Source organism: Belonocnema kinseyi, chromosome 10, assembly GCF_010883055.1.
Source record: "Belonocnema kinseyi isolate 2016_QV_RU_SX_M_011 chromosome 10, B_treatae_v1, whole genome shotgun sequence".
Lineage (NCBI taxonomy): Eukaryota > Metazoa > Arthropoda > Insecta > Hymenoptera > Cynipidae > Belonocnema > Belonocnema kinseyi.
In genome coordinates this window covers 73,116,892-73,127,484 of record NC_046666.1, presented here as the reverse complement: position 1 = coordinate 73,127,484, position 10,593 = coordinate 73,116,892, and the positions used below count along the sequence as shown (strand labels likewise).

Below are 10,593 nucleotides of genomic sequence, written 5' to 3'. Positions count from 1 at the left end.
TTGTGTAGTTTGGAAGTAACGCACAGAAGAATTGTAACATACATAACCTCCAAATGTACATACGTTGTTAGCAATATCAAAAAATTTTTTGAAAAAAAAAAAAATACAAATGAAGTGTGTGGGGACGTCCGTTAGCATGTTCACTATCATTTCTCAAATTTTTGAGACAAAATATTGATTATTCTAGAAAAAAGCCGTCGGAACCTAAAACTGGTAAAATCGATACCAATTCCTAAGCGCTATGCAAATTAATCAGATTTTGCTAAATTAAAACTTTTTTGAATTAAACCAAAAAAAAAAGTGTGTGGGGACGTCCGTTAGCATGGTCGCTATCATGTCCCAAATTTTTAAGACAAAATATTGATTATTAAAGAAAAAAAGCCGTCGGAACCTAATACTGGTAAAATCGACAATTTTCTAAGTATCACATGCTCTTAATGCAGTCGAAATAAAAAATGGTAAAGGTCTAAATTTAACCCTTAAGGCCATGTGATGAGTGTAACAGCTGATCAAGTCAGCCCTAAGATCAACATTTTTCACCCATATTGAAAAATAAAAGTTTAATTAACACGGAATTTTTTTTCGGGAAATGTTAATAAATATTAAAGGATCGTTTGTGGCCTTGCAAAGAGTTGGAGGAAGAAAAAAGTTTATTTATGCAAATAATGATTATCGACGGACACATTTAGGTTTTACAGCAGAAGTTTGACTTTTAACTTTCTCTGACGGTAATCATGCAATCTGTTTTACCCACAGACCCCTAGAAGTTCGAAGTTGTCTACTCGCTGCGCTAGTGCTGCTTTGACACAGCTGATACCAGACTGATACGTATGCCAGACCAAATATGTTTATTTGCATTTCAAGTGAAAACATTAGTTTTTGCATTATTGGTGCATAATGCTCGTGAGCGATTTTTGTTGTTTTGTCCCACTTTGATAAATATAAACCTCATAAATAGCCCATTAACAACATTGCAAATTGCTTGCAGGGTTTGACGACAGCACGATCGGTATTTCTCCAAAATAGAAATTTAAAAAAAACTTTGTATCACTATTCTAATTATTTGGGACTAGAGACAAATTCTTGCATGCCTTCTATGTATCGTGCCAAATTTTTAACACAATATCTCATTCCGTGTGGACGTAAGTTGGGAAAGAAAACTTCCACTGGTATTTTCTTTAAAAAAAAAAGGTTTTTTCGAAATTTCCACCGAAACAAAGCAGACATGGACTTTATTACCTCCTCTTTCATTTTCCAAACTTTCAGAGAAATGCCTCATTTCGTTTAGACTTAAGTTGGGAAAGAAAAATCGAAGACCAGGTTTCGTCACGTGACCCTCTCGTCACATGGCCTTAAAGGGCACACCTCCAAATACACATTCAAATATTTTTGGCCAAAAAAAATAATGAGCGATGTTAAAACTGTACAAAATAAAAAAGAAATATCTCTAAAGCCTCAGAGATAATTTAACTATTCGAAAAAAATACTTTTAAAAAATGTAGACAATCTGAAAGAAATCGGGAAGCCCGTGATGTCATAGAGACCCTAAGTGTCATTTAAGGGTTAATATTTTTGTCAAATTTCAATTCTGAAATCAATCATTCCTTTTTTTTTTAATTTTTGTCATAAGATACGCGCAATTTAATAAATTTCCCTTTATTGTTCAAAAACTATCAAATATAGCAATTTTGAAGTTGCTAGTGTAGAAAATTTATAAAAACATTAAGCAATTAAACAATGACTCATTTTTTAGTTTTAAAAATAGGAAAATAGATTAACTTTAATTGTAATAGTACAATTTTAAATTGTGCTATTGACCTATTTCCCACTTTGATACAGATTCTCAGACACCTGGTGGCTAAAAATATATCACCAGGTTTCGGAAAGCTAAACTACAAGTTGCAGGATTTTTTTTCTGGGTACTGTTTTCTAGACTAAAAGTTTTTTTCTAAAATAAATAACTACTGGGTATTTAAATGAGAGAAAACAAATTGATATTATAAAAGTCCACTACTAATAGTTTCTATTTTTTTGTACATTTAATTTTAAGGCTGACCTGCACAAAGAAATTAATTATGAATAGAAAATAGACGAAAATTTAATCAAGATTGTATAAGAATGAGAACTTACAGGGAACTCGATGAGATCCGATTTGTGTTTGGCGCCAACTTTGACAAAAGTTACGGCTGCATCGGTTAGACACAATCTGTAAGGTCCGTGGATGTTTTTACGCTCACCAAGACCCTTTTTCTGCATAGTTACTTGCCACACGTGCTCTGCAAAATAAAAGAAAATAATGTAGTATTTGAATAAACAAACATTATATTATACTGTCAATAACTTTTTGCATTCAAAGATAAAATTTACTACTTTCAGTACAAGTAACAAAAACTTTTTACACCAATTTTTAATTACATTTAATATTTTACCTTGTATATTGTACCTTGGAGTGTATTAAATATTTACTAAAAATAAACATGCAAAATCACCGATACTGAGCAATGGTTTGCATTAATATTGAGATATTGAAAATAAAAATGTACCGGATAAAATAATATTTTTATTAAGTCATATGTGTACGGAAACTTAGTGTACTAAACGAAAAATACGGAGATTTCCATTTTTCTGCTGTTCAGACAGTTAATCAATATTTACCTTTATTGTCGTAGCTGTAAAAATCAACCGTGCTGTTTTTTTCAAATTACAAGCGAACTATACGTTGCCATAGTCTGTTAATGTTTGGTACTATATTAATCTTAATATATCAACTTTATGCAACAGGTTTAACAGGTATAACAGGTAACTTTAATACTTCTTTTTGCATTACATGCGAAAATGAAACCGTGAATGGTTGGAAATAACGTTTTACTTATTTCCTAGATGAAATATTATACATAGTACAATAATTTGATAGATGTCATATTTAATTTCTTATAGTTCGAAAAAAAACTTATTAGCTACTTCAGAATACAAAGACTAGCAGTGCAATAACTTTCTTGTCATCATATATCATTTTTATAATGAACGCTTTAATATCATTATACATTGTACTGCTATTTCCTGTACTTGTGACTAACCAACTAAGACGGAAAATCATTACAGTGCATTACGAATAATTCAAGCTGCAAAGCTGACTAAATTCATGCAGGTAGTTTAACACATATGGCATCTTGTTTTGGTCCTTGTAATAGACTAAAAAAAATAATATATAGAAAGTAATTCTAGTTTATTAATATGAAACTTTTTGGTTCGGACTTTTCAAAATTAAGTTTGACAGCTCTACTACTTAAAACAATCGATACTCTTTGATTTTCTGTCCTAGGAAACTTGATATTGCATTTTAAAATAGGAATTAGATGGTGAGCAACTTGACACTGCATGAGCGACTTTACCCCGCTTAACAGTACTAATAAACCCAAAATTGTAACTCACAAATGTTCCAAGAATCTGGAAAAAGTACAAGCCTTAACTGGTTTTAGATACTGGTCAAAACCACAAATTAAAATTGTAAACTGTGCGTCACTTGATACTTTCTAATTGAAAAATTAGTGTTAAATTTTCTTCTTTAAAAGTATTCTTGATTCAAGGTTGAATGGAAAGCTTTCAAATTAGGAACAAAATTAATTTTATTGAAATTTAATTTTATAGAAAAATATATTGTATCCAATTTTATAGTATCCATGAAAGATTAAAATTAAATGGCTTAAGGAATATTTGCTGCAATTTAATGGCACTTTTTGATAAATGAACAATTATTGCTTGAACAGGCTCTAGTTACATTTACGGTCCTTTTTAAATCTCTCGTTTGTATGAAAAATGCGTAAATTCAATTTTTCGAAAAAATATACTCAGCGCCACAAAAATTATACGCAAGTATAAAACTTGCAGTATATCCTCATATAAATATAAATTTATACTTCAAAAATGGAATTAACTAAAAAAAACGTGGTTTTCGTGAAAATAGGCTTTTTATTGTTTTACAAAAATCAGAAAGAAAATTGTCTTACCTGGTTTAGGTTCAAGCTATGGAAATTTAAAGAAAAATTGTGTTTTTTTTTAAATAGACGTCGAGATTCAAATATTCGTAACTTTCTGATTTTTTCCTCAAACCGGAAAAATACGTGGTTCCTACATTCCTCTAGAAAACAACAAATTTCGTCGCCAAGAGATTCTATTACTTGAAATGTATATGTCTGTTTGATTTGAAATGGATCTTTATTTAAGTTTGAAAGCATCAAAATTCGAAAAATTTAAAAAGTTTATGCTTCATAGATTTTAAACTAAAAAACTCTGAAAATTTATGATAATTGGAATGTTGACTTTCACAGAGGGATAAACAGAAGTTTAAAATGAAAAAATTTGGAGATTAGATATTAAGTAAGACGAAGAAATTACCAAATGTCGGACGTGGTTGTTCGCCATCAGGTTGACCTCCATTTTGCAGCAACAACATTGCATTAAGCCAATCTGCCATCTCCTTTTCATTGTCGAGGACTATGCAGAAACACTCGTCCTTGGTGTAAAGGGCAATAACATGTTTCTGCTTGGTATCACTGCGTTTGTTGATATTAAAACAGCTATGCAGAGAAATACTGCGTTTCGGTGGTTGGCTGTTCTCAAACTTTTTTTTGTTATCGTAATACTCTAGGCACGCAGGACATCCGGTCGCTTCGCCGCGAAGAACAAAGAACTTCTTCTTGAGAGTCTTGAGCTTCCTGAGATGTCCAGTGAGCACGATGGGTCCTCCTAAAGGAGAGACCAGGCTCCTGCTCGAGGACATCGCCGTCGAGGTTAAGAAACCCGTTTTTGCAAACACCCCACGACACTGATTCGCATACGGTGGGAAGCACCATTTACACGGCACTTCTCCGGAGAGGCGCGTCACATTCGTCCTTCCACGGAAACTCGACCCACGACGGAGTCGAATATTGTCAAGGGTGAGCGGTGACGAAAACGTGGTGAAAAATTTTCTAAAAGTCTGGGGCTGCGTTCACTAAACCCTGAAATAAATAAATTGTTTTGTCAGTGTACGAGATATTTTCAAGTTTTTTAAGACTTTCACAAATTTCAAATTTCGTCTTATACCTTTCAACATCCAACCAATTTAATTCCTAAGCGTACAAACAAGCATAAAAAATTGAACAGATTTGCATCATAAATTAAATTTAACAACGAAATTCTTGAAAATGAAAAAAAACACAGAATCTAAGGTTAAAATGTAGATAACACACTCTTAAATATATCCATTTAAATTTTTTAAAATGACAAACGAAAAAGAAGGAAACCTGCAAATCCCCTTCCTTATATCTTTTTCACATCAGAGGACTTAAATTTTGACTTTATTCTGAATTGAACTTCTTAAGTCTCAAATATCGATATTTTATATACACATTTTTATAAGTTCAAATATCCGTAAATAAAATGCAAGCAAACCTAAGAACAATTTAATTTTTTTAAAGTCAAAATTTTCTTTGGGGCGCACTTTTACCATTATTGTACGGTGTCAGACTTCTCTAAATTTTAAATAACTTTATCTTGAATCAGATAAGAGAATAAGAGAGGAAAATACACAGAGCAGTTGTAAAATATTTTCCTTATAGAATTAAAGAACACCGAAACGTTTATTTTTTATCTTATTCTAGATTCTTCAGAGATATAAAGAGAAGAAGAAATAAATTCTTTTTTCCTTCTTTTTGAAAAGAGCTTTTATAATTTTTTAAATAAGAGAAAGGATTATAATATGGATGATAGAAAATTAAAAGTCTTGAATGCCTTAATTTAAATACCATCTACCTTAAAAGAATTTAAAATACACAAGTTCGAACATGAAAATCCTATAAATTTGTATGCTTCAATTCGTAAGCTCTCAAATTAAAAAGACACTTAAATTTGTAGGCTACATAAAATAAATACTTTTAAATTTGTATTTGTTTGATTCTGAAATTAAATTGTAAATCTTGATTTTGAGCACCCTAAATAGACTTAAATCCCTTCAAAGCGCATCTAAACATAACTGGTAAATTTGAACTTTGAAACAAACATGGAAAGCTTGACCTTTTATACTTTTGTTAATAATTAGAAAAAGAATTAAAAATTCAGAACTTCAAGCTTGTATATAATAATATAATAACATACCGTATACATATATACTTCTAGTATTATGGACAGTAGGCTTAAAAGTCATTCATTATCATTAATTAAATTGTCTCTAAATTCTCAAGTTCAAACGTGAAGCATGTGATCAGAATGTGATCTCCAAAGCCGCAGGCGCTCCGAGAAAATTAAAACAGGTTCTAATATAATTGTTAGAAAACAGCAAACAAGACCGAATTATTTCAGTGACAACACACACGTCACACGCTCATCGCGATAAGGATGAGCGAAACTAATGCAAAAACATTTTTTTAAAACAAGTCACACTTTAGGTTTTTCCCCACTTTTCCTAAAAATAGAATATTGTAAATAACAGCTGTTTTAAACAGTTTCTTTCGGAGTTGAGCAAATAGAATTTAAAAAAGGAAGAAACACCAGACAAATTTTCATAAGAAAAATATTCCAATTTTATATAATAATTTTTCACTTTTATCGCAGGATAAAAATGACAGGGACCTTTTATCTAAGGAATGCTATTCAAACTATGGATTAAATTTAGAGTGCTAATTTAAAGACCTTTGAATTTGAAAGCATACAAATTAAAATTTTATAGATTCGGGATATTGCACAGCAGGCCATTAAATTTGACATAATAAATATCCAAGTTATAAAACTCCCAAATAAGGCATTTAAATTTAAAAAGCAACCGTATTTTTATATTGGTTTACATAGTTATATTTTTGGATTGCTGAATACAAGTTTGGAATATGGATTAAAAACAACAATTAATTTAAACTAATAAAAAAAAACTTTCACGATAGTTATAACCAATGCTGACTTTTGAAACCTCTGAATTCGGAATCTCCAGGACAATTTTAAATTAGAAATATGAAACAATTTTCTAATTTATAAAAAATAGCATTTTTAATTTTATTTTCAGTGAGTGACCACAAAGTCAAGGTAAACTAGTTAAACTTTAAAAATTACTTTTAGTAAACAAATTAAATATAAAGACATGACAGTTTAGCTTACCATTATCACTAAATATTCAAAACAAAGTTATCAACAAAAGCACCGGAGTTAAACTGTTTTTGTTTGACTCTAAAAACAACAACAAAGACATTTTACCTGTAATTTATTTAAAAATTGAAATGCAATCCGAATAATTATGTTGGTGTGAACATTTATACTTGAAATTTCTACATTAATAAAAAAATTGTGCAATTTTTTGATTATCTTAGAGAGAATGTGTATAGTGTAAAAAATTAATTTGTTTGAAACTTAAAATTAAAATAAGGAAAAAAGTGAGCGCAAAGTATGATTCACTGAGAGTACAACCTTTTAAAAATGTTTTTCGAATTGCTTACTTATTGGAAAAATATATTTTTTATCTAATTAAAAAAAAACTATCGTTCAAGGCACAAATACATGGTCATTTCCGGGGTTTGTCACCATCCTTAATTATCAATTGTTCATATAATTCATAAAACAAAACAAAGATAATAACTAAACTTGTTAGTGCAACAACTGTTCACACAATGACAGCAAATACAAGCTTTTAAAGCCATTATATCGGAAAAAAGTATTCTACTTTAAAAGGCACCCTACATGACTAACAAGAATCAAAACATTCACACGCCATTGCCATGAGCTCAATTTTGTCCATTTTGGTGTAATACTGCCCACAACACAACTTCACCTCACCACACTTTTGACATTTAGCCGGCAGATAAGTCCTTCATTCACAATCACAGCTAAAAAAAACAAGCGCTCCCTTTACAATCCTAATCTCGGAGAATGATTCAACTCCAATTCATTCTTTTTGACGAACTTTATAAAAACCAATCTAACGAACCCAACCCGGAAACGCCTCTGAAAATAGGACACATTCCTGAAGATTCCGGATCCAAACTTCCGTTAAGACCTATCAATGAAACCTCTCGTCTCTCGTCCTCCACACATGCACTGGCTAGACTATATCACTACATATACCTGTGCGTTCGTTCCCCCGAGGAGAAAAGTAAACATGGACGTTCAGAGCCCGCCGTGTTCCATTCCTGGCCTCTTGCCTCTTCTTCCCAGAAACGCCAGAGACAGCGACAAGCGACGTCGTCCGCGCAGCTAAGGGCGATGCCGAGTCCAGAGGGCTGCGGACGCACGTGTCGTGGGGTAAAAGTAAATAAGCACTCGTACTCATAAACTCACGCACGCCACCTCCAGTGCATCTGCACTCAATGCTTTATATTGCACCAAGGGCGTCCCACCCCCAACCCAACTGCCGCGATCGAAATCAAATGCTCCCGTTTTTTTTGCAGGTTAGGAACGCCTAAATCCTTCTAAACAACCCAACACTTTTTTCTTCTGAGTTTTCCCAATCACTATATCCTCCGTTCACTGTTTCCCAATAACTAATTCTATCACTATATTCAATATCTATTGTGACAAGTCAATCACAACATTTGAACTATTTCAGGAAAAAATCGACACTTTCCCGGAAAACAACGTATATCCAGTTCCAGGAAAACAACGCCACTTGATTTTCTGATGATGTAAATACACAAGGAAATCCTCGATATTCACTTGAGACTGTGTATTATATATTTTAGCGTGAATAAACACTTTTTTAAAGTCACAGATTCGCGATACACTTTTAAACTTGTTTTTCCTGGAGTCCACTTGCACTAATGACACTGAATCGCCACGAGGCGGGTACGTCGCACTTAGTGCGTGTTTCGTGTTATGTACACCTGTTTACTAGAACGAACGCAATTTGCGGTGCGCTGGCCGTCGCGACGTCTCACTCCTGACTACGCACACGCAGGTGGGTGGTTGAACCCACTTATCGCGCCCTGGCGGCCCACGACGGTTAAATAGGCTATTGCCAAGGGCAGGAATATTTTTCATGCGCAATAGCAAGGGAAAAACACACGAGAAAAACACCAGGTCGATTTTTCCTAAACACTTTCCAGAATTTTTTCACTGAGATTTTTGGAGCGGATGAATCAGAGATGTAAAGGATGTAAACATAACCCTATGAGGAGGTCGACCCGGTGCCACGCTTCGAAGTAAGGAGATGGATGCGAAATATGCACACGACGATTACATCTGCCTCGAGGTGGAAGTCCGTTGCAGAAGGATAGACGATGAGGGGTTGCACAACACTCGGGAGACGTTTGAGGTTAAAAGGAGGAACTCAGCGATTTTGGGGGTGACTTTTTCGCGAGGGAAATAACACGACCGAGATGAGAGGACAGAATTTTACGGTCAGACGTTAGGCAATAAAAGAGGCACTCATGTCCATCTTGGAAAGGTCATGTGTATGGGTACGCTCCGCAGTTGTAAACAAGCTTTGCGCAGGCGCTAAACAATCTTTGGAATTCAAAGGTTGTCGCAAAATGATTTCTTTTTTGACGAGACTTCAGGGATAGTATGTACTGCGCATGCGTAGATTGAGCACATTTGATTGGTTTTCTGGAAGGCGGGAGATTTGAAATGTCAGGGTGGTAACTACGATTGCCCTCATTTTTCACTTTTCGAACATCTTTGCTCTCACTTCTACATCTGGGCCAAATGGGTTAATATTTAGGGGTGGCGCGTAGTCGACCAAGTTTCCCATTGATTCAACACGGGAGTCCGTTTTTTGTAAATCAGAATTTGTGAAGGAATAAGAATCAATCATGAATTTTCAGGGTGAGTGACTTTCTTTGCTTTCAGCCACTCTTATGTTTTTTTCATAAATAATCATTAATCTTTAATTTAAGAATATCCAGTCATTTTTAACTAATTTTAATTGTTTTAATAATGTTATTTCATTCAAACATTTTTTTACAGCTGTCTCGAAATGAACATTTTTTCTACAATTCATGAGTTGTTTAATCAATGATAAAAAGTTTTGAGCCGAAAAAAATGTATCTTAGGAATTACGAGCTATTTAAATTAACCTTGTAATTGTCAAAATGTGTCCAAAATTAACCGATCATTTTTGTTTTATTTTTATTTTTTTTTAAATCACTGACCTATTGAGTGATACAAAGATGTCAACATTTTGAAAAATAACCGAATGATGGCTATTTTTCTGAAAATATTCAAAATTGATTTTCTTACACATACCACTTTTTTAGTTTTTTAGTTCACCATTTTTTCAACAAAAAATTCCAATTTTTTAATTCTTGTATATAAAAATATATAAAAATGTAATCTTGGATCAAATATACACACTAGTTATAAAGAAATTGACAAGTAGATTTTTTGAGAACAAAATTTGTTCTTGTTGAAAAAAAAATAATTGACCTTAAAAAAAGCATTTGAGAAATGTATTGAAAAATGTCAAAAATCTTCCCTAAAAAAAATAAAAAATATTAAAAGTGGGCATTTTGAGTACCTGAAAACTACCCTTAAAACAAAAACTGTCAATTCTTCATAAAATCGAACTTTTGAGCACTGTATTCTCGTATTTTTACTAAAAATTATTGCTATTGGTCTCGTGGCATATTTATTATC

The 10,593-nt window shown here is 32.7% G+C and overlaps 1 protein-coding gene across 5 annotated transcripts in view; it reads right to left on the bottom strand.

Annotated features, from left to right (window-relative positions):
- Positions 1–9,407, bottom strand: part of LOC117182363 (insulin receptor substrate 1-like) — a 43,352-nt gene extending 33,945 nt beyond the window's left edge. For all 5 annotated transcript variants that reach the window (XM_033375553.1, XM_033375557.1, XM_033375555.1 and 2 more), the window contains exons 1-3: positions 8,086–9,407; positions 4,396–5,000; positions 2,131–2,276 (exon numbers count right to left, since the gene is read on the bottom strand). In XM_033375553.1, the coding sequence (XP_033231444.1) occupies positions 2,131–2,276; positions 4,396–4,780 (531 nt within the window). In that variant the 5' untranslated portion in view covers positions 4,781–5,000; positions 8,086–9,407. The remainder of the gene's footprint in view (positions 1–2,130; positions 2,277–4,395; positions 5,001–8,085) is intronic.
- Between the last annotated feature and the right edge of the window lie 1,186 nt (positions 9,408–10,593).